A 25,603-nucleotide genomic window follows, 5' to 3' on the forward strand; every position below is an offset into this window, starting at 1 on the left:
TTATTGATAGATCTGGTGATTCTGAATGCGGCGATACCAAATATGTGTAGGTTTGATTTTTTTATTGTTTTATTTCGGATGGGGCGAAAGGGGGGTGATTTAAACTTTTATATTTTTCTTTTTTTTTCAAATTTTTAAAAACATTTTTTTTTTACTTTTGCCATGCTTCAATGGCCTCCATGGGAGGCTAGAGGCTGGCACCACTGGATCGGCTCTGCTACATAGCAGAGATCATCAGATCGCTGCTATGTAGCTGAATTGCAGGCTTTCTATGAGCGCCGACCACAGGGTGGCGCTAACAGCAGGCCGGCATCAGTAACCATAGAGGTCTCAAGCACCTCTATGGTTACCATCCTGATGCATCGCCGACCCCGATTATGTGATGGGGGTCGGCGATGCACTCATTTCCGGCCGCGCGGCTGGAAGCAGTAGTTAAAAGCCGCTGTCAGCATTTGACAGCAGCATTTAACAGGTTAATAGCAGCGAGTGAATCGCGACTTTGATGTGGGCTCACCGCCGGAGCCCACATCAAAGGGGGAGACACGACATGCGCTGTACTAGTACGGCGCATGTCGTGAAGGGCTTAAATTGAAGCTTGGTGTATCAGACAACTATCAGGCTTCTATTGCACCCACGGTTTGGCCCTTTTTATAGGACCCAATGGCGCAATGTTAGTAAGCCCTGCTCCATTCTATAAGCAACTAGATCTCTGATTTTTCAGGGCTATCTATATATATAATTGTCTAAGGGTTTTTCCGTCTGTCTGTCTGTCTGTCTGTCTGTCCTGGAAATCCCTGCTCTCTGATTGGTCGAGGCCGCCAGGCCTCGACCAATCAGAGACCGGCACAGCATCGACGTAGAAATCCCGCGTCTCTGATTGGTCGAGGCCGTCAGGCCTCGACCAATCAGCAACGGGCACAGCGACGATGATGTCATAATGGTTGCCATGGCGACGATGATGTCATAAAGGTTGCCTTGACCAATCAGCGACGGGCACAGTCTGCCGCGAATTCTGGAATCATCATTGTCCATATACTACAGGGACATGCATATTCTAGAATACCCGATGCGTTAGAATCGGGCCACAATCTAGTATATATATATATACCCATACATTGACCTTCTAATTTCTGCTTGCGTCCGTTTGCACATCACTCACTTGCACACACTTTATAATAAGTCTGAAGGTGACTTTTCTATTGTTTAGTTAAATAAAAGTTATTTTTTTAAGCATTTGTCATTTCCCTACAATCACAGCTTACAATGATTTGTTTCTGGAACCGGTGGTATTGCCATTTCTCCATAGTGTCCACAAGCAATTTTCAGCATGACAACTCCAAGCTGCATGTTTCTCGAGCTACTGTGAGCAGCCAACATGTCCTTAATGTGCTATCATGGCCTGCAATGTCTCCAGACTTCTTCCCCATGCAGTACATTTGTGATGTCATTAGTAACTGTGAAGGAAACTACCAGCAATGGATCTTGATCTTTGTATTCACAAGTGCATTTAGCATGGCGGCGTGTTCCCCACACTATCGACAATGATAGCATGCAATGTTGTGCAAGAGCATGTATTTCTTGCGGGGCACTCATATTCAATATGGGGTAAATCAAGACGTATTGAAAATTTTGTTTTAATTAATTGCATATCATTAACATGTCTGTCCATCCCCTGATTCCCATCATTCCAAGCAGTCAGGAACCAAAGCTGTTTTCCTTGTGCTACTGGCAGACTCACGTGGGTGGACACAGGAGATGAAGGAGTTCAAGAAACAATTTTTAATAAATGTTTATACCAATGACATGGATCAACGTTATCCAACGTCTTCCTCACTACATGGTTATGGCCTGAAGAAGAAGTTGGATCACTTCGAAACGCATTGACTGATTAACCATTTAATAAAAAATATTTGTTTTTTTACCATTTGAAGCTCTATTCTGCTCCCTCTTTGTTTCTCAGTCCCTCTTCACTCCAAAATTCCATGACTTTTCCCTGTTTGTGTTGCAATGTCAATGCTGAGGAATACAGTTAGGTCCATATATATTTGGACAGAGACAACATTTTTCTAATTTTGGTTATAGACATTACCACAATGAATTTTAGACAAAACAATTCAGATGCAGTTGAAGTTCAGACTTTCAGCTTTCATTTGAGGGTATCCACATTAAAATTGGATGAAGGGTTTAGGAGTTTCAGCTCCTTAACATGCGCCACCCTGTTTTTAAAGGGACCAAAAGTAATTGGACAGATTCAATAATTTTAACTAAAATGTTCATTTTTAGTACTTGGTTGAAAACCCTTTGTTGGCAATGACTGCCTGAAGTCTTGAACTCATGGACATCACCAGACGCTGTGTTTCCTCCTTTTTGATGCTCGGCCTTCACTGCGGTGGTTTTCATTGCTGTTTGTTTGTGGCCTTTCTGTCTGAAGTTTAGTCTTTAATAAGTGAAATGCTGCTCAATCGGGTTGAGATCAGGTGACTGACTTGGCCATTCAAGAATATTCCACTTCTTTGCTTTAATAAACTCCTGGGTTGCTTTGGCTTTATGTTTTGGGTCATTGTCCATCTGTAGTATGAAACAACGACCAATCAGTTTGGCTGCATTTGGCTGGATCTGAGCACACAGTATGGCGGCTCTGAAGACCTCAGAATTCATTCAGCTGCTTCTGTCCTGTGTCACATCATCAATAAACACTAGTGACCCAGTGCCACTGGCAGCCATGCATGCCCGCGCCATCACACTGCCTCCGCTGGGTTTTACAGATGGTGGTATGCTTTGGATCATGAGCTGTACCACGCCTTCACCATACTTTTCTCTTTCCATCATTCTGGTAGAGGTTGATCTTGGTTTCATCTGTACAAACAATGTTCTTCCAGAACTGTGCTGGCTTTTTTAGATGTTTTTTAGCAAAGTCCAGTCTAGCCTTTTTCTTCTTGATGTTTATGAGTGGCTGCACCGTGCAGTGAACCCTCTTTATTTACTTTCATGCAGTCTTCTCTTTATGGTAGATTTGGATATTGATACGCCGACCTCCTGGAGAGTGTTGGTCACTTGGTCGGCTGTTGTGAAGGGGTTTCTCTTCACTATGGAGATCATTCTGCGATCATCCACCACTGTTGTCTTCCGTGGGCGCCCAGGTCTTTTTGCATTGATGAGTTCACCAGTGCTTTCTTTCTTTCTCAGGATGTACCAAACTGTAGATTTTGTCACTCCTAATATTGTAGCAATTTCTCGGATGTTTTTTTTTCTGTTTTCGCAGCTTAAGGATGGCTTGTTTCACCTGCATGGAGAGTTCCTTTGACCGCATGTTTGCTTCACAGCAAAACCTTCCAAATGCAAGCACCGCACCTCAAATCAACTCCAGGCCTTTTATCTGTTTAATTGAGAATGATATAATGAAGGGATTGCCCACACCTGTCCATGAAATAGCCTTGGAGTCAATTGTCCAATTACTTATGGTCCCTTTAAAAACAGGGTGGCACATGTTAAGGAGCTGAAACTCCTAAACCCTTCATCCAATTTTAATGTGGATACCCTCAAATGAAAGCCGAGAGTCTGAACTTCAACTGCATCTGAATTGTTTTGTTTAAAATTCATTGTGGTAATGTCTATAACCAAAATTAGAAAAATGTTGTCTTTGTCCAAATATATATGGACCTAACTGTATATGAAGAAAAAATGCAAAGAAATTCCATGGACTGACAACAAAAAAGAAACTAAGCTAGTGTTTGTTAAATGTTCGTTGTACTTTCTAAATATATTCTACTTTCTTGTTCTCCGTACAAAACTTTTTAAACCAAGTATTAATTTCAATTAAATGGAAAATAAGTCAATTAAAAGTTTTCTTTTTATAAATGAGAAAATGAAAGAGACTCTAGAGAATTTGGCAAATAAGTCTTCCGAGTCTTGTGTCCCTGTGCCCGTCAACCTATATTCAGTGTATAAATATCTGCCATTGCTTATATTCATGTGTCTGAAGGTCAAATAACAAGACATTGGCGCTGTACAACATCTCAGTCGTTTCCTTATGGGACCTCTCTACAGAGAAAAATTGAGATCAATGGAAGTAAAATAAACAGCAGGATATATCTGATGTAAGTATTCTATGGAATCACTTCTGAATCAAAAGTGTAACAAACACTTTTGTATTTGTATTTATCACAAGCTATTGATACCAGTAATTCCGGAGAAAACAGGAAATGTTATAAGTCCTGAAAATAAGTGTATTCCGTTCAGTTACTCTGCTGTATTTTACTTTTTTTTTAGGTGTGAAGGGAAACAGATACTTAAACTCTTAATATAAATGAAATGCAATGAATTCTAATCTCGGAAGTTCTAAGGTAATGATATATTATTATTATTTTTTTAATAACAGAATTAAATTAAGAAGTTTAAAGTGTTTCCCTTGACAAATGATTGTTATAACATATCCTTGGTAGAAGTCAAATAATATCTGTAACTACCATCAATCAAGTTATTAGCAGCTCCAGTCGTCAGATGTAAAGATGGAATATCCACATCTGTGGACTGAAGAATACATTTTATTGTGAAGAACAGGAATTGATCTTCAGTTCTCAGCGGCGGCACTTTTATGTTTGCTTATGGCTGGCATCAAAAACTAATCAGTGTGGATGCCATGCGTCAGATGCCCACCAATATGACTTTCGTGACCTGTCCCAAGCCAAAGGTATTCATATCATATGCTGAGAGGACTGTTGTATCCTACTTAGATCTGGGATATTTAGGATCCTTGTGACCAGACAAATTTTATATATTGTAAAGTTGCAGCTTGATAAGTTCTGGATAGGAGGTACGTGTAGGTGGCTAGCCTTGGTGATGTAGGGTCCGGAGACCACAAGTAGTGCTGAGAGGTTCTTTAATTGGCCTGGATTTGGGGTCCGGGTTTTAGGAGCGACTGGAAGAGCTGGTTGGGACTGGTCGTTCCCATTCTCCCGTCCAGACTTTGCAGCCTGTTTAAAAGGCCGGTGTAAATGAGAGGATTCTGTACCTCTAGGTGACAGTTCTATTTTATGTTAAAATGTTTTGCTGGTGAAAGGCCAATTATTTTTATTTGAAGATTTATAAAATATAATAAATGTTTCTATTTGACTTGGAACTTTGCTACCCCCGCCTACCTCAACTGCTGCCAAATAGTGGAATCTCTACACTTTTTTTGGTGTAAAAGAGCTACACATTTTTGTACTTTTTTGTTTATTATTTATTTTTCACACCATTACAAGTTGTAGGATATAAAAAACATGTTTATTTTTTTAAATCTCTTCAATTTTTCAAGAATAATGTACATATAGCTGCATAGCTACATTGATTGAAAAGAGATCTAGGTCCATTAAGTTCATCCTTTCTCCACCCATTGTTCATAAAATATTATCGATATTATTTGTTTCCTAACTGTTCAATTACGAGTGGTTTAGTATATGCTAGTGTTATATAATATATTGGAAGGTTCATGACTGTGGAGGAAGAACAGGGCTCTATGAGGCGCTTTTAGGTTGAATTTTACAAAGTATGTACAGCTAAACTTTCTTCTTAAGTTAGCTTATGTATCAAGTGCAAGAAATAAAAAAAGGGAAACCTATAACATAAAGAACTTAAAAGTACTAAAACAATTGAATTTGAACCAAAAGCGCCATCTGGTTTACAGATTTTCTTTTTACCTGATGAAGACTTTGGTTCAAAGTGGGAAACACTTGTGTTTTAGAACTTTTATTATTTTACTGGATTCTCTTCTTTTACATTTTGTATCTAATAAATAAGATAAGTTGACAAATGAATCAAGATTTACGCATTCTGATAATACATCTTAACAGCCCCCGATAGAATCTCCTCCTTCTACTATTGGATTTCGTCTACTGTGCCTACAGTACCCTGGCCACGGAAATGGAGGCAGGCAGCATCCAGGGGATTCAGAATTGTGCAAAGCTTTTCTGTGTAGCTCACAAGTCGTGCACAGATATATACAGTGGCATGTAAAAGTTTGGGCACCCCTTGTCAAAACAACTTTTATTGTGAACAATTTGACAAGCTGAAGATGAAATGATCTCTAAAAGGGCTAAAGTTAAAGATGACACAATTCCTTTGTAGTTTAGGAAAATACATATATATATATATATATATATATATATATATATATATATATATATGTATATATATATATATATATATATATATATATATAGTATTTTTTTTACATTTTAAAAATTACTGAAAGGAAAACGGGCCGATGCAGAGGTTTGGGCACCCTGCATGGTTAGTACCTAGTAGCTCCCGCTTTTGAATGTATCACAGCTTGTAAATTCTTCTTGTAGCCAGCCAAGTGTCTTTCAATTCCTGTTTCACGGATTTTCATCCATTCTTCCTTGGAAAATTCTTCCAGTTCTGTGATATTCTTGGGTCATCTTACATGCACTGCTATTATGAGGTCTAGCCACAAATTTTCAATGATGTTCAGGTCAGGGGACTGTGAGGGTGATTGTAAAACCTTCACCTTGCACCATTTGAGGTAGTCTATGGTAGATTTTGACATTTGTAGAAGCCATCCTCGTTTCAACTTCAGCTTTTTTACAGATTGTATTATGTTTGCATCAAGAATTTGTTGAAATTTCATTAAATCCATTCTTCCCTCTACCCGTGAAATCTTCTCCATGCCATTGGCTACAGAACAACCCCAAAGCATGATTGAGCCACCCTCAAGCTTAATGGTTAGAGATATATTTTCCTAAAATTCAGTGCTTTTTTTACACGCAAACCTTTGATCATTGTGGCCAAAGAGTACTATTTTAACCTCATCAGTCCACAGGATTCGTCCATCAGGTTTGTTTAGATGTTCTTTTGCATACTTCTGATGCTGAATTTTATAGTGAGGATGCAGGAGAGGTTTTCTTCTGAAGGCCATATTTGTACAGGTGTCTCTGAAAAGTAAAACAATGTACCACAACTCCAGAGTCTGGTTAATCTTTCTGAGGGTCTTTTGCAGTCAAGAAGGGGTTCTGATTTGCCTCTCTAGCAATCCTATGAGCAACTCTCACTGAAATTTTGCTTGATTTTCCAGACCTTATCTGGACCTCCACTGTTCCTGATAACTGACGTTTCTAAATTTCATTTCAAACTGAGAAAAGAGCAACTTGAAAAAGCTTTACTATCTTCTTATAGCCTTCTCCTGCTTTGTGGACCACCACCATTTTCATTTTCAGAGTGCAAGGCAGCTGCTTAGAATAACCCATGACTGTTGTATTTTGGCACAAGGTTAGAGGTGGCTAGGTTTTTATAAAGCTGGGAAATTTGCATCAACTGCCCTTTCCTAACGATGATAGTAAACAAGCCATAACTCTAAAATGCTAATTAAGGTCTGAAACCTTGGTCAAAATTATTTTTGCACAGAAATTTTCAAGGGTGCCCAAACCTTTGCATGGGCCCATTTTCCTTTTTGTATTTTTACAATATATAATTATATTTTATTTTTTTGCCTAAAATACAAAGGAAATGTGTTATCTTTACCTTTAAGCCTTTTAGAGATCAATTAATCTTCAACTTGCTTAACTGTTCACAATAACAGTAATTTTGACCATGGGTGCCCAATAGTGTTGAGTATTCCGATACCGCAAGTATCGGGTATCGGCCAATATTTGCGGTATCGGAATTCCAATACCGAGTTCCAATATTTTTGTGATATCGGGAATCGGTATCAGGATTAAGATTAATGTGTAAAATAAAGAATAAAAAAAAAAAATATTGATATACTTACCCTCTGACGCGCCCTGGTCGTCACCGCTGCAACCGCCTTGCTTTCGTTCCGAAGAATGAGCGCGTAACATAGTAACATAGTAACATAGTTAGTAAGGCCGAAAAAAGACATTTGTCCATCCAGTTCAGCCTATATTCCGTCATAATAAATCCCCAGATCTACGTCCTTTTACAGAACCTAATAATTGTATGATACAATATTGTTCTGCTCCAGGAAGACATCCAGGCCTCTCTTGAACCCCTCGACTGAGTTCGCCATCACCACCTCCTCAGGCAAGCAATTCCAGATTCTCACTGCCCTAACAGTAAAGAATCCTCTTCTATGTTGGTGGAAAAACCTTCTCTCCTCCAGATGCAAAGAATGCCCCCTTGTGCCCGTCACCTTCCTTGGTATAAACAGATCCTCAGCGAGATATTTGTATTGTCCCCTTATATACTTATACATGGTTATTAGATCGCCCCTCAGTCGTCTTTTTTCTAGACTAAATAATCCTAATTTCGCTAATCTATCTGGGTATTGTAGTTCTCCCATCCCCTTTATTAATTTTGTTGCCCTCCTTTGTACTCTCTCTAGTTCCATTATATCCTTCCTGAGCACCGGTGCCCAAAACTGGACACAGTACTCCATGTGCGGTCTAACTAGGGATTTGTACAGAGGCAGTATAATGCTCTCATCATGTGTATCCAGACCTCTTTTAATGCACCCCATGATCCTGTTTGCCTTGGCAGCTGCTGCCTGGCACTGGCTGCTCCAGGTAAGTTTATCATTAACTAGGATCCCTTGTGATTGGTCGCTGAGCGGTCACGTGACTGCTCACACGACCAATCACAAGCCGCGACGTCATCGAAGGCCCTTTACGCGCTCATTCTTCGGAACGAAAGCAAGGCGGTTGCAGCGGTGACGACCAGGGCGCGTCAGAGGATAAGTATATCAATATTTTTTTTTTTTATTCTTTATTTTACACATGAATATGGATCCCAGGGCCTGAAGGAGAGTTTCCTCTCCTTCAGACCCTGGGATCCATTACAGGATACCTTCCGATATTTGTGTCCCATTGACTTGTATTGGTATCGGATATCGGTATCGGCGATATCCGATATTTTTCGGATATCGGCCGATACCATCCGATGCCGATACCTTCAAATATCGGACGGTATCGCTCAACACTAGTGCCTAAACTTTTACATGCCACTGTAGGTCGGCTGTCTCTTTCTTTTTTAACCTAATGGAAATTCTACAATGCTCATTTTTTCCTGCATATAAAATATCACTTATTAAGGTACAATTAAAGTGTTTTACCTGATTTGTCACATGATTGCAATAATAAATAGCAGACAACTTTCCTAAACCTAGAAGTTCAATGTATTTTGTCATAAATTAAAGATTAGAAACCCCCACAATGAATGTTTCAGTGTTACACAGCGTATACCAAAATATATTATGTCCCGTGCTTAAAATATTTAAGTCCAGACCATGAATTAGGATAATTTAAAATGATTTATTAGGAGGTGAAAAAGAAATGTATTGTACTTTTAGTTTATTTTAGTTTTACTACTATTTATTTTACACACAGGAGAACAATCTGACTGCAGTCGTCACCGAGTTCTTCATTTTAGGATTTCAAGTCAGTAAAGGTTTAAGAATTTTGTTGTTTGTGTTTTTTTTTGTAATATACTTGGTGACAATATGTGGGAACCTCCTGATCATCACCCTGGTGTCCACGAGCAAGAACCTTCACACTCCAATGTACTTCTTCATCTCACAACTGTCCATCAGTGACATCTTGGTGATCTCAGATATTGTCCCCTACCTGCTCCAAATTCTACTGGTTAATGGGGGAACCATTAATTTTATTGACTGTATCACTCAGTTTTACTTTGTATGTGTTTCAGAAACTTTTGAGTGTCTTCTACTTGCTATAATGTCTTATGACCGGTTTGTGGCCATCTGTAATCCCCTTCGTTACTCCTCTATTATCACCAGTGCTTATTGTGTGACATTGGCTGTCATCTCTTGGGTATTTGGGTTTACTATTGTTTTGATTTACATAATTACAACAGCAAAACTAAACTTTTGTGGACCTAACATCATTGACCACGTGTTCTGTGACATTATTCCTTTACTAGAACTTGCCTGTTCTGACACTTTCATTGTTCACTTGGAGATTTATGTAACATGTATTCCTATTGTCCTCATTCCAGCCACAATTATTTTAATATCTTATACTTATATTGTGTTAGCAGTCTTAAGGATCTCATCCAGCACCGGTAGACACAAAGCCTTCTCCACCTGTAGCTCCCACCTCATTGTGGTCTCCATATTCTTCTGGACTCTGTTAAATGTTTATATCATCCCAACAAAAGGCCGAACATTGACCACAAGTAAAATCCTCTCACTGCTATATACTGTGTTTACTCCATTACTCAACCCTATAATATACAGTCTGAGAAATAAAGACATTATAAAATCCGTACAGGAAGCAGTTTACAAACTCCCAGTCTAGTATCGTATCAGTAATATTGTCAACATCTCTGAGTTAGACCTGAAGATACTCTAACTCTTTAAGGACTTTGGAAATCTTTTTGCTTTTGCGCTGTAATTTTTTCATCTAATTCTTCCAATTGCAATATCTTTAATATCTTATTTTTATTCAGTTGCCATGACAGCACTAACGAGAGAGGGAAACCACCCTTCAGTGACAGGAAACCTACAGACATAAAAGGGTGGCACCTCTCTCCCGCATCAGTTGGTTTCCTGTCCCTGACAGGGGACCCTGCAGACATACCTTAAGAGCAAAGGTGAAGATAGAAGACTGTGCCCAGACCCGGCAAACCGGTTCAGGAGGCGGAAGCTCCCCTTCCGTGGTGTTGATCGGAGTCCTGGAGGTGCCACACCACAGAGGGCTGTGGGGGTAGGCAGCAGAAGGAAAAAGCAGCCTTCAGGGGGAGTGCTGACTTTGGGTGTCCCATCGCCGCAGGTACAGGTGCTTATAGTGTGGGAGGGTCTATCCTCCGGGACTATGCGGTTGCGTTCTCTTCTAGCCGGAACCGGGTGTGTAGCGCGGGTGTGGTGGCGCCGTCGGCGTTCCTGGCATGACGGGGCGCATTGTGAATGACGCACAGGAAGGGGCGGGCCCTGGTCAGCGTCTGCTGGCGAAGATCGGATACGCACGGCGCATGCACAGTTGAGGCTGCGACGGTAAATATGGTGGCGCCCTGTAGAGCGCCACGGGGGGATGCAGGCGCTTGGTGGCTCTTGAGGCAGATGAAGCTACTAGATAGGATAAGTAACGACACGCGGCACAGCAGTACTAATGATAGTGTGATAGTACTAATGGGGGTGCGGTCTCGTGGGGGGAGGGGCCTCACATATACTACGTACCAGGCAGTTAACTTGGATTGACCTGCTGACCCCATCCGGGGGAGGTACCTGAGGGGGACCAGGCTATTTAAGAGATCCTTTTGGCCTACTACATGCTTCTTATCCATTTGGAATATGGAGCCTCAGGAGCAAAGAGCACTGCAGCAATCTCCAGAACAGCAGTGTCAGCCCTTGGAGGAAATATTGACTATCCAGTGAAGGTCCAGTGGCAGTAGTCACCCTGAAAGAGAAAGGACCGATCAGAAACTTAAGCCTGGTAGATCCTCAAGCCGTAAGGATAACGCACCGGTTGTGAAGGACCCCCGCAATCTACGGTACCACTCAATTACTTTCTAGGGGTAAGTGATCTCTGAGAAAGTTAACTTGTTGATGTGTGTCTCCCCTTATGTTCCCTCTCTCCTTATTTATCAGGGAAAGAAACGGACCACTAAAATAAAACATAGAAAACGTGCTGAATGTGGAGTTCCTTTACCAGACAACCACAAAAAGAAGCTATGTGGACCTTGTATTTAGCATTTGATAATGGAGGAGACACAAGACTTTCTTACCAGCCTGAGACAGATGGTCAGGCAGGAAGTCAGAGGTTCGGTCAAATCCCTTTCCAGGATAGAGATTAGAAGAAGAGAGCCCAGATCCCCGGTTTCTTTTGAGGGCAGTGACTCAGGGGAGCTAAGATCAGATTCTCCTCATTCTTCATCATCTTCTTCAGAGACTGAGTCCTGTCATTCGTGTTTTTTCTTTTGATTGGACAGACCGGCTGGTCAAGGCGGTAAATAATACTATGGGAATTGAAGAGACCCCGTCAGAGAAATCTATGCAGGATGTCATGTTCAAAGGTCTAGACCAGATATCTCGTAGATGTTTTCCGGTGGTTGACAAGGGGAACTCGCTTATTTACGAGAGTGGAAGAAACCTGAGAGAAAAGGTTCTCTTCCGCTGATGTTTAAAAGACATTATCCTTTTGAGGAGGTGGCATCTTCAGCATAGGATAAAGCCCCCAACTCGATTCTGCCATAGCCAAAGCTTCCAAACATTCCTCTCTACCTTTTGGGGATTTGGGAACTTTAAAGGACCCATTGGACAGGAGAGCCGATGTGTTCCTTAAAGGGGCTTGGGAAATGTCAGCAGGAGCTCTCAGGCCGTCAATTGCAGCCACCTGTACAGCACGTTCTATAATGGTGTGGCTAGACAATTTAGAGGATCAACTTAAAAACAAGACTCCGAGAAATGAGATTTTATCCTCTATTCCTATGATTCAGGGAGCGGCAGCTTACCTTTCAGATGCATCTGCAGATTCTTTGAAGCTGGCAACCAGCCCAGCGGCCCTGTCTAATGCTGCCCGTAGAGCCATTTGGCTAAAATGTTGGCCAGGGGACATGCAGGCCAGATCAAAACTGTGCAGTATTCTATGTGAGGGGTCGCATTTTTTTGGGTCAGTTCTGGGTGAACTATTGGAGAAAGCAGGTGATAGTAATAAACACTTCCCTTACTTAGGGAGACCCTCCTACAGACAGGGTACTAATAGAAGATGGTTCGACCGTACAAGAACTAATAGAGAAAGGTCCAGATATGACACCAATAGGAAGAAAGGTAGAGGTTATATGTTCAACTCCTTTCGGGACTACAGAAAGCCACAATGACTGCCGGACCGGGTGGGAGGCAGGCTTTTGGCCTTCTATCCAGCTTGGCTAAATCTTTCCAGTAGCCCATGGATCCTAAATATTATTGAGTCAGGACTAAAGTTTGATTTTCAGAAGATTCCTCAGGATAAATTTCTGTTAATACCTGTTCGTTCTTCACCTGCAGAACAGCTGGCGTTAGAGTCTGAGGTCCAGGAACTTCCACAAAAGGGTGTATTGGCGGAAGTTCCTGAAGCACAAAGAGGTAAAGGGTTTTATTCCCCCCTCTTCTTGATTAAAAAGCCAGACAATTCTTTTCACACTATCATCAACCTCAAAGGCCTGAATAAGTTCTTATGAGTCCAATCGTTCAAAATGGAGTCTGTAAAAACAGAAATAAGGCTATTGTTTGACAAGTGTTTCATGGTCGTCTTAGAACTTAAAGACGCCTATTATCATGTCCCTATATATGCAGACCACCAACAGTTTTTAAGAGTTGCAATCTCACTAGGTGACACAGTAAAACACTTCCAATACAGGGCCCTCCCCTTTGGAGTAGCAGTTGCCCCTCGTGTTTTCACAAAGATAATGGCGGAGGTCATGGCACATCTTCATGAACAGAATATTCTAGTGGTTCCACATCTGGATGACCTGTTGATCATAGGACATTCAGAATCACACTGCTCTGCCCAACTAGCAAAAGTAATTGCAGCTTTACAGAGTTTGGGATGGATTATTAATTTTAAAAAATCACGTTTACAGCCCTTAAGAGTACAAGAATTCCTGGGTCTCATTTTAGACTCCAGGTTGCAAGAATGTCGCCTACCAGACACAAAGGTAGACAAAATTCGACAGCAAACACTCAAGGTTGTTAACAATCCATCAGTCACGTTAAGAGGGGCAATGTCACTATTAGGCTCACTCACGTCTTGTATCCTGGTGGTTCTTTGGGCCCAGTACCACACCAGAGTCCTACAGTGGGATATACTGTGCAATACTCGTCAGTTAGAGGGCCACCTCGATAGTACTTTTTCCCTGTCTGATGCTTCTATACAATCTTTGCGTTGGTGGTTACACGCACCAAACCTGTGGACAGGTGTTCCCTGGATAAACCATATATCTCGTGTGGTGACCACAGATGCTAGCCCCAGGGGATGGGGAACACATATGGGTGATAGGTGGGTCCAGGGAGTTTGGTTACATTCCGAACAAAACTTATCCTCCAACATTAAAGAGATATTGGCGGTAGAACGAGCTCTAAGTTATTTCCTTATGTCCTTACAGGGCCGACACATCAGGCTATTTTCAGACAATCAGGTAACCATAGCTTATATTAACCATCAGGGGGAACCTGATCCAGATCTTTAATGGAGGTGGTGGGTCATATCTTTCAGATAGCCGAAACCCATCTACTTCATAAAAAGGGAAAACACAACATCATGGCAGATTATCTAAGTCGCAGAAAACTCAGGCAAGGAGATTGGGTTTTCAATCAGACCGTCTTCAACCACACTTCTATGGGAGTGCCCAGATATAGACCTCTTCGCCAGCAAGAAGAACAAAAAGAGTCACCGGTTTTGCTCCCTTAACCCCAGAGACAATCCGTACGCGGTGCACACCCTCCTAATTCCATGGCATTTCAACCTAGCATATGTCTTTCCCCCATTGAACTTGATCCCGATTGTTCTGAGTAAGATAAGGGAGGCCAAAGCTCAGGTAATCCTAATAGCGCCGTTCTGGCCCAGGAGGCTGTGGTTTCCGTGGCTGAGGAAAATGTCCATTTCTCAGCCTTGGATTCTTCCAGAACTCCCAGACCTCCTCTTCCAAGGTCCAATTTTCCATCCTCGAGTGTCCAATTTACATCTGGTGGCATGAAATTTAAAGGGACATTCCTAAAAAAGAAGGCGTTTTCACAAGGACTGATTAATGCTTTACTTAAAAGCAGAATGGTTTCCACAACGAATATTTATGTTAGGGTCTGGGAAAAAATTCTTGAATGTTTCAGGAGCAGAGATTGGTCAGAAAGTCTGTATTACTAATGATCTTGAGTTCCTGCAGAGAGGTCTAGAAATGGGTCTAGCCACTAGCACCCTTAGAGTCCATGTGTTGGCTTTAGGGGCATTATACAATTGTAATTTAGCTAACAATTATTGGATTGCTAGATTTATCAAAGCAGCGGCTAGGTGGGACTTAAATTTGGTACTTACGGCTTTAACCGAAGCCCCCTTTGAGCCTATTCTATCTGCTCCTATAAAAGCCTTGTCCTTTAAAACAGCACTTTTGGTCGCTCTCACATCTGCGAGGAGAGTTAGTGACTTACAGGCCTTCTCTAGACAGCCTCCATACATTCAGTTTAGAGACGATAGGGTAGTATTAAGAACTGATCCTCTTTACCTTCCAAAGGTAGCGACAAAGTTCTATAGACTTCAGGAGATAAATTTCCCCACTTCTTGTTCTAATCCCAAAAATCAAAAAGAATTCAAACTCCATTCATTAGATGTTAAAAGATGTCTGCTCAGATATATTACTCTAACAGACCCCTGGAAAAAAGATAGTTCTTTATTCATATATTTTCAGGGAATCAGGAAAGGGTTTAGGGTGTCCAGAAACATCTTAGGTAGATGGATTAGGGAAGGGATATCTTTGGCTTATTCAGCAGGTGGCCTAGAAGTCCCGGAAGGTATAAGAGCTCATTCCACTTGAGCCATGGCAACATCCCAGGCGGAAAGGTCGGAGGTGTCGATTGAGGGCATATGTAAGGCGGCCACATGGTCATCTCGATCTACTTTCTTTAGGCATTATAGATTAGATCTGGGTGGCTCCTCCAATCTCACGTTTGGTGGAAGGGTGCTAGAAGCAGTACTCCCTCCCTTAGACTTTCTCTATAAAACGTATTAACTAAATACCCTGTATTTTTTCATTTTTTGACTAGCACTTGCTCATTTACTGTGACTTCTTTACAACAGAGTATTTTTGACCTCGCTGTGCTCTTTTTGTGTCTTCAAGTTTCTTGGTGGTGTGAACAGGTTTCTACAGACTTGTTCACTGTGCAAGTAGCCCATGTGTTTTTTGTTCTATAATTGTTCTCTTGTTTCTACAAGACTGGGGAGTCCACCACTCCTCTGTGGGCCATTTGCACAAAAGCTGTTCCATCCTGCATGTCCACATGTATATTTTCTCTCTGAACCATGCTTATATAGGTACTATACAGATGATCAGGTTTTTAATACATCAGATAGGGATTATATACATTAGATAGGACTGCTCTATTATGGGTATACCTTGGCGATTGGTGGAGCAGCTTAATATACATTTTTTTGCAAAAAAAAAGTATTAACTAAATACCCTGTATTTTTTTCATTTTTTGACTAGCACTGGCTCATTTTCGGGGACTTCTTTACAATAGAGTATTTTTGACCTCGCTGTGCTCTTTTCGTGTCTTCTTTTCTCTATAAATCTCTCGTTAGTGCTGTCATGGCAACTGAATAAATACTCAAGCTACTTACCGGTGGTGGTGTTTTTCAGGAGCCCATGACAGCACTCTTATATTCCCTCCCTTTATGCTGGTATGGCTTATCACCACTTGTTTGTATAAAATGTTATGTTTAATCACAGGGTGGAATGTAAAAATTAATTATGTGCTACTAACCAAGGAGGTCCTCTCATGCTCTGTAATCCAACTGATGCGGGAGAGAGGTGCCACCCTTTTATGTCTGTAGGTTTCCTGTCCCTGAAGGGTGGATCCCCTCTCACATTAGTGCTGTCATGGGCTCCTGAAAAACACCGTTAAGTAGCTTGATTATTTCAATAAAGTCTTGAAAGAGTTTTATCTCTGCAAGACAAGTTGTCCTTTTACATGACATCATTCATTTTAGCTTATAATGGTTTGATAAAGCAAAAAGAATTCCAAGTGAGAAGAATTAGTGAAAATAATGCATGTCTTTCTATAGTCTAAATAACTAATAATAATAATCTACTATATAATTGTCTAAGGGTCACTTCCGTCTTTCTGTCCTTCTGTCTGTCTGTCACGGATATTCATTGGTTGCGGCCTCTGTTGTGGATGAGGGTAGTAGTTTTGTACTGGATTCTTGAGTGGATGGGTAACCAGTGTAATGACTGGCACAAGGTAGAGGCATCGGTGTAACGGTTGGTGAGGAATATGATCCTGGCTGCAGCATTCAGGACAGATTTGAGCGGGGAGAGTTTGGTAAGAGGTAGGCCAATTAGTAGAGAGTTACAATAGTCCAGACGAGAATGAATGAGTGAAACAGTAAGAGTTTTTGCAGAGTTGAAAGTAAGAAAAGGGCGAAGTCTAGAAATGTTTTTGAGATGCAGATAAGAAGAGCGAGCCAGTGATCAGATGAGAAGGGTGAATGAAAGCTCAGAATCAAGTATGACCCCCAAGGCAGCGGGCATGTTGCTTTGGAGTAATGGTGGAACCGCACACGGAGATGGCAATGTCAGGCAAAGGTAGGTTAATAGAGGGAGAAAACACGAGGAGTTCAGTTTTTGACAAATTCAGTTTCAGATAGAGGGAGGACATGATGATAGAGACAGCGGTAAGACAATCACTGGTGTTTTCTAAAAAGGTCGGCATGATATCAGTAGAAGAAGTGTATAATTGGGTGTCGTCAGCATAGAGATGGTACTGGAAACCAAATCTACTGATTGTTTGTTTAATAGGGGCAGCATACAAAGAGAAGAGGAGGAGGCCTAGGACTGATCCTTGAGGAACCCCAACAGTAAGCGGAAGGTGAGAGGAGGAACCAGCAAAAGATATAGTGAAGGAGCCGTCAGAGAGATAGGAGGAGAACCAGGAGAGAGCGGTGTCCTTGAGGCCGATGGAGCGGAGCATACTGAGGAGGAGCTGATGATCCACAGTGTCGAATGCTGCGGAGAGATCCAAGAGAATTAGCATGTAGTAGTGACCATTAGATTTAGCTGTTAGTAGGTCATTAGAGACTTTAGTGAGGGCAGTTTCAGTAGAGTGTAAAGAGCGGAAGCCAGATTGAAGAGGGTCGAGAAGAGAGTTATCTGAGAGATAGCGGGTAAGACGGGAGTGGACCAGGCGCTCGAGGAGTTTAGAGATGAAGGGAAGATTATAGACATGTCTATATTTAGCGGCACAGTTTTGATCGAGGGATGGTTTTTTAAGTAATGGATGTATGATGGCATGCTTAAATGAGGATGGAAAAATACCGGAAGTGAGAGAAAGGTTGAGTATTTTTGTTAGGTGATAGGTGACAGCCGGGGAAAGGGACTGGAGGAGATGTGACGGAATGGGGTCACTGGTGCAAGTGGTCGGGCGAGAAGATGCAAGGAACCTGATTACTTCTTCTTCTGTAACAGGTTCAAAGTCAGAGAGTGAATTAGATGCAGTGGGGGAGGGAGGACAGTGCATGGTATGAAGAGATTGGGAGATTATTTCCTGTCGAATGTGGTCAATTTTTTCTTTGAAGTAATTGGCCATATCGTCAGCGTGGAGATCTGTGGTTGGGGCCTGCACTCTTGGGTTGAGTAGGGACTGGAAAGTGTCAAAGAGACATTTAGGGTTATTGGACAGCGAGGTGATGAGGGTGTTGAAATAGGTTTGTTTGGAGAGGTGAATGGCAGAGTTGTAAGTTTTTAGCATGAACTTATAATGGATTAAATCTTCAGGTAGATTAGATTCTCTCCACAGACTTTCGGCGCACCTGGAGCACCGATGCAGGAAACGTGTTTGCAGCGTGTGCCACGGTTGTCGCCGTCTGTGCTGAGTTGTTTTATGTATAGGAGGAGCAGCTTCATCCAGGGCACTTTGCAGGGTTTCATTCTAATGTTTCAGAGCAGAATCAGGACATGAGATGGAGGAGATTGGGGCCAATGAGGACTGCAAGTTCTTCATAAGTTTCTGGTTGTTAATGACCTGTATGTTTCTATAACTGTGGAAAGTGGGGGTGACCTGAGCGGGATGGCAGTTCTTGATAGAGAATGAAAGAAGGTTGTGGTCAGAGAGTGGGAGAGGGGAGTTTGTGAAATCATCCACTGAGCAAAGCTGGGAGAAGACCAAGTCGAGGGAGTTTCCATCTTCATGCGTTGGAGAGTTAGTATACTGCGAGAGGCCCGAAAGAGGAGGTTAGAGATAAAAGGTGAGAAGCAGATGGGGAGAGGGAAGAAGCAATGGGATATTGAAATCGCCCATGATGAGGGTGGGGGTGTCACAGGAGAGAAAGTGTGGAAGCCAGGTGGCAAAGTGATCCAGGAACTGATGAGAGGGGCCGGGAGGACGATACATCATTGCAACTCGCATGGAGAAGGGGATGTAGAGTCTGACAGCATGGACCTCAAAGGAAGGGAAGACAAGTGAGGGTACTTGGGGGATAACTTGAAAGGTACATTTGGGTGAAAGGAGCAGACCAATGCCTCCACCTGCTCTGTTATCCGATCTTGGGGTATGAGAGAGATGTAGTCAACCATATGAAAGAACAGCAGCAGCGGTGGTATCTGACTGCTGGATCCAGATTTCAGTAAGGGCCAGGAGATTAAGAGAATTAGAAAGGAAGAAGTCATGGATGAAAGAGAGTTTATTACACACAGAGCGAGAATTCCAAAGGGCGCAATTGAAAGAGACAGAATGCATGCATGGAAAATTAATAAGGTTAGAGGGGTTTCTGAGTGTAGCAGTTGGGAGGTTTGACTGGCTATAACATGGGGGGCTGGGGTTGGGAGGGATGTCTCCAGCGACTAGGAGGAGGATAGAAAGAGTGAGCAGATGGTTAAGTGATTTGTGAGAGCATCTCTTGTGTTGGATGGTGGGACTCAATGGATCTGTGCTGTTGAGCAATGTGAACAGAGCATGAGTGCTATACATAGGAGAGGAAAGGACAGAGGGCCGATATGGATGGAGTATAGAGAGTTAATGCAAGGGCGGTGGATGTGAGTGAATGCGACAGCTAGGAAATAGAATATACAAATACATGTGGTAAATATTTGTTCTGTTCCAAATGAACAGGGAATAGATTTAGATTGTCTTACCTGTCTCCTGCCCTGTCTAACTGCCATGTTATAACTGCCAGCACTTAGATAAAGTACTTTGATAAATAATTAAAAAATATTTAATTATTGTTAAAGTATTTTGTTTTGCCTTTTGTCACCATTTTCTGAGACCCATAACCATTTTTTTTATTTCATAGGGAATTTTCTTTTGAAGTAAAGAAACCAAAAAACGCATTTCTGTCACTCTGATTCTTTTCTTTCTTTACGATTTTTATCGTATGTGTTTTTTAAAACCATCAATTAAATTATTAATATCCGCATATTGAGTTGTTAGAGACAAATGACAGCCTTTACTGATGCGTGTGGCTGGAGCTAAGCTCCTAAACCCCCTTTCACTTTGAAACCCCTTCCCAGGACATTAATTAATGCGTAACCCCTTTACCCCAAGGGTGGTTTGCATGTTAATGACTGGGCCAATTTTTACAATTCTGACCACTATCTTTTATGAGGTTATAACTCTGGAAGGCTTCAATGGATCCCAGTGATTCTGACACTGTTTTCTCAGGACATTTTGTACTTCATGATAGTGGTAAAATTTCTTTGATATTACCTGCGGTTATTTGTGAAAAAACGGAAATTTGGTGAAAATTTTGAAAATTTCGCAATTTTCCAAATTTGAATTTTTATGCAATTAAATCACAGAGATATGTCACACAAAATACTTAATAAGTAACATTTCCCACATTTCTAATTTACATCAGCACAATTTTGGAACCCAAATTAATTTTTGTTAGGGAGTTATAAGGGTTAAATTTGACCAGCAATTTCTCATTTTTACAACCTTTTTTTTAAGGGAGCACATCTCATTTGATGTCAATTTGAGGGATCTATATGATAGAAAATAACCAAGTGTGACACCATTCTAAAAACTGCACCCCTCATGGAGCTCAAAACCACATTCAAGAAGTTTATTAAACCTTCAGGTGTTTAACAGGAATTTTTGGAATGTTTAAGTAAAAATGAACATTTTACTTTTTTTCACAAAAAAATTTAATTCAGCTCCAATTTGTTTTATTTTACCAAGGGTAACAGGAGAAAATGGACCCCTAAAGTTGTTGTACAATTTGTCCTGAGTACGCCGATACCCATATGTGGGGGTAAAGCACTGTTTGGGCGCATGGCAGAGCTTGGAAGCGAAGGAGCGCCATTTGACTTTTCAATGCAAAATTGACTGGAATTGAGATGTGATGCCATGTTGCATTTGGAGAGCCACTGATGTGCCTAAACATTGAAACCCCCCCACAGGTGAAACCATTTTGGAAAGTAGACCCCCTAAGGAACTTATCTAGATGTGTGGTGAGCACGTTGACCCTCCAAGTGCTTCACAGAAATTTATAATTCAGAGACGTAAAAATAAAAATCATATTTTTTCACAAAAATGATATTTTCGCCGCCAATTATTTATTTCCCCAAGGGTAAGAGAAGAAATTGGACCCCAAAAATTGTTGTACAATTTGTCCTGAGTACGCTGATACCCCATATGTGGGGGTAAACCACTGTTTGGGCGCATGGCAGAGCTCGGAAAGGAAGGAGCGCCATTTCACTTTTCAATCCAAAATTGACTGGAATTCAGATGGGACTCCATGTTGCGTTTAGAGAGCCACTGATGTGCCTAAACATTGAAACTCCCTACAATTGACACCATTTTGGAAAGTAGACCCCCTAAAGAACTCATTTAGATTTGTTGTGAGAGCTTTGAACCCCCAAGTGTTTCACTACAGATTATAACGCAGAACCGTGAAAATAAAAAATCTTTTTTCCACAAAAATTATTTTTTAGCCCCCAGTTTTGTATTTTTCCAAGGGCAACACTCGAAATTGGACTCCAAAAGTTGTTGTTGTACACCTTACCACAGAGTATCTTTCTCATCATTGCAGGGAAACTATTTTCCCTGATAGGTCCATTTGCGTTTACACCTCATACCCAAGAAACTACCTCATGTCCAGAGACATCTTACATATTTACCATATAAGCAGTTGGATATGTAAAATTTTCCTTTTACCATTCCCTTACCTCTCCTACCCTCTAATCCATCACAATTCACTCAGTTGTTGTGAGGTTTATCTTATTATTTATTTTTGTTTTTATTTGACCTATTATTGTATTATATACTTATACAACTATTTGTATTCTGTTATGTATTTGAAACGCAGTTCCTGAAGAAGGTCTTGTGTTAACCAAAACGTTTAAATTTGGACTGCTACCAAAATAATAAAAAAAGCTATTTCAAAATCACCACCATAAATAAAACAAAATATGAAAGAATACGAGCACTCACCATTCATGCAAAAAGTGTCCATCCTTTATTGAGGCTTCATAGTAAAAAAGCAGGACATAGCAGGGAGAACCTGTGGTTCCGAACGACGACGGCCGTTTTGCTCTCCTGAGCTTCTACGGGTCTAGCTCAGGAGAGCGAAATGGCCGTCGTCGTTGGGAACCACAGGTTTGTTTCTGCAAAACTTTCACCTGTTTTCTACGAGCACCGCATTCTGTAGTGGCTTAATAGAACGCTGACTGGTCTGAGGGATTACAGCTGGTGGTGTGAGCTGATGGTGCGTCTGTTTTCTTGCTTTTTACCACCATAAATAAGTTGAGTGCCAAGGTATTTATTCATTATATGTCTACTTGTTTGGGGAACCTATCTTGTGCACCAACACAGCTGTGCCATGATATATTTCACTATTAGTCCCAGAAGCGTCTGCTCGCCGCTACCCAGCACTGACTCCAATGGCAGAAGCAGGAAAAGCAGCAGTAACTCTTTGTACAGAGTGAGACTGAGTGAGACACTGGGACCGATGTCTCCCCTGAGCAGACTCCACTGCGGCAGGAGAAGGATGGGAGACCGCAGCGGAGAGGGCCCGAGATTCCCCCCGTGCAGAGGCAGGAACTTGACCCCTAACACATCCCTAACCCTAATCCCAACGGTAACCTTAACCACACCCCTAACCTTGACACACCCCTAACCCTAATCCCAACCCTATTCCAAACCATAAATGTAATCCAAACCCTAACCCTAACTTTAGCCCCAACCCTAACTGTAGCCTTAACCCTAGCCCCAACCCTAGCCCTAACCCTAACCCTAGCTCTAACCATAGCCCTAACCATAGCCCTAACCCTAACCTTAGACCTGACCCTAACCCTAGCCCTAACCCTATCCCTAACCCTAATGGGAAAATGGAAATAAATAAATTTTTTTTAACTTTTTAATTTTTCCCTAACTAAGGAGGTGATGAAGGGGGGTTTGATTTACTTTTGTAGTGTTTTTTAGCGGATTTTTATGATTGGCAGCCGTCACACACTGAAAGACGCTTTTTATTGCAAAAAATATTTTTTGCGTTACCACATTTTGAGAGCTATAATTTTTCCATATTTTGGTCCACAGAGTCATGTGGGGTCTTGTTTTTTGCGGGACGAGTTGACATTTTTATTGGTTACATTTTCGGGCACGTGACATTCTTTGATCACTTTTTATTCCGATTTTTGTGAGGCAGAATGACAAAAAAAACAGCTATTCATGAATTTCTTTTGGTGGAGGCATTTATACCGTTCCGCATGTGGTAAAATGGATAAAGCAGTTTTATTCTTCGGGTCAGTACGATTACAGCAATACCTCCTTTATATCACTTCTTTATGTTCTGGCGTTTTTATACGATAAAAACTATTTTATAGAAAAAATAATTATTTTTGCATCGCTTTATTCTGAGGACTATAACGTTTTATTTTTTTGCTGATGATGCTTTGTGGTGGCTCGTTTTTTGCGGGACAAGATGACGTTCTCAGCGGTACCATGGTTTTTTATATCCGTCTTTTTGATCGCGTGTTATTCCATTTTTTGTTTGGTGGTATGATAATAATGCATTGTTTTTTGCCTCATTTTTTTACGGTGTTCACTGAAGGGGTAAACTAGTGGGACAGTTTTATAGGTGGGGTCGTTACAGATGCAGCGATACTAAATATGTGTACTTTTATTGTTTTTTTTATTTAGATAAAGGAATGTATTTATAGGAACAATATATATAATATTTTTATTTTTAGGAATTTTTTTTAGTACTTTTTTTTACACTATAACATTGCCCCAGGGGGGCATCATGTTATAGTGTAAGATTGCTGATCTGACACTTTGCTGTGCACTGTGTCAGATCAGCGATCTGACGTGCACTCCTGGAGGCTTTCCGGTGCCTGCTCTGAGCAGGAGCTGTGAAGCCACCTCCCTTCAGGACCCGGATGCCGTGGCCATTTTGAATCCGGCCTGCTGCAGGGAGGAGGAAGTAAGAGACCTTCGGAGCAACGCGATCACATTGCGTTGATCCGGGGGTCTCAGGGAAGCACGCAGGGAGCCCCCTCCCTGCGCGATGCTTTCATATACTCAGAACACTGTAATCATGTTTGATCGCAGTGTGCCAGGGGTTAATGTGCCAGGGGCGGTCTGTGACCTGAGCTGAAGAAGATTTCATTACAAATTACATTAGTAAACCTTGTGTATGATACCAGTAGGATATGTTTTTCTGTGAACCACTTTGCCCTCAGTCAGTGACAGCCGAGCGTCAACATTGTTCGAATATGTTGTGTAAGAGAGAGCTATGGCCTCTCTGCGCCACAAATCCTCATATTACAGACCATACGCTGCTTGCAGTCTTAAGGTTTATTTTGTCTTGGATGAGTTGCAGTTTTATATGAGATCATTCACTTTATCAATGTACAGAAGAATAGTAAAACAACAAATTTACAAGATAGGTGAGAAAAATCCTCAATTTTTTTTTCATTTTTGTATTTTCTTTTAACATCATTCATTGTGCATAAAAAATAGCATACTGAGGGGCGCAAGGCTGAAAATAAGAGCCGGGAACACCGAGAGGGGGGTCAGACAAGCCAAGGTCAGTAACAGGAGGACAGCGCAGGACAAAAGGAGTGAGACAAAAGCGTAATTGAGTGTCAAGCCGGAGTCAATTAAAAATACAACTGAACAACGAAGTATAGAATCAACAGGTAATAGCAGAGTGAGGGACAGACCGGATCAGCAACAGGGAATATTCACGCAGAGCAGGCACAAGGCACAAACACAAAAAACACCAGGGTCAACTTAACTCAGCCGAGGGCACGGGGTTATAACTGACAAGGACTAGAGCTAACAAAGGCTATAAAAATATCTCTCAGGAACAGAAAGAGACCACAAATAATTAATACCTGGCACGTCAGTCAGAAAACTACCATAGGATCATGACACATTGTTTATTTATTGACAGGTGACTAAGGGTACCGTCACACAGTGGCATTTTGATCGCTACGACGGCACGATCCGTGACGCTCCAGCATCGTAACAATATCGCTCCAGCGTCTTAGACTGCTGTCACACTTTGCAATGTACGACGCTGGAGCGATTATTTCATGACGTATGTGCGATGTAGAAGCCGTTGGTTACTATGCGCACATCGTATACAATATCGTGCACACCTTTGTTACACCATGCAATCATGCCGCCACAGCGGGACACTGGACGACGAAAGAAAGTTTCAAACGATCTGCTACGACGTACGATTCTCAACGGGGTCCCTGATCGCAGGAGCGTGTCAGACACAGCGAGATCGTAAGTATATCGCTGGAACATCACGAATCGTGCCGTCGTAGCGATCAAAATGCCACTGTGAGACGGTACCCTAACAGCTGTAGGGTTAAGGTTGTGAAACAGCAGGGTATAAAAGGGAAAGGCTACTTACAACATGAGTGGGAAAAAGAGAGATCGTGGTGGAAGAGGGAATAGGCTTGGCATTAGACGTGTACGTGGGTTAGGTATTAATGAAAA

The 25,603-nt window shown here is 41.6% G+C and overlaps 1 protein-coding gene across 1 annotated transcript in view; it reads left to right on the forward strand.

The window, feature by feature from the left end:
- The window catches only part of LOC138674838 (olfactory receptor 11L1-like), a 61,793-nt gene extending 42,106 nt beyond the window's left edge, over nucleotides 1-19,687 (forward strand). The window contains exons 4-5 of the mRNA XM_069762655.1: nucleotides 9,339-10,235; nucleotides 19,655-19,687. Of these exons, the coding sequence (XP_069618756.1) occupies nucleotides 9,339-10,235; nucleotides 19,655-19,687 (930 nt within the window). The remainder of the gene's footprint in view (nucleotides 1-9,338; nucleotides 10,236-19,654) is intronic.
- Nucleotides 19,688-25,603: the final 5,916 nt, after the last annotated feature.

Source organism: Ranitomeya imitator, chromosome 4 (assembly GCF_032444005.1).
Source record: "Ranitomeya imitator isolate aRanImi1 chromosome 4, aRanImi1.pri, whole genome shotgun sequence".
Lineage (NCBI taxonomy): Eukaryota > Metazoa > Chordata > Amphibia > Anura > Dendrobatidae > Ranitomeya > Ranitomeya imitator.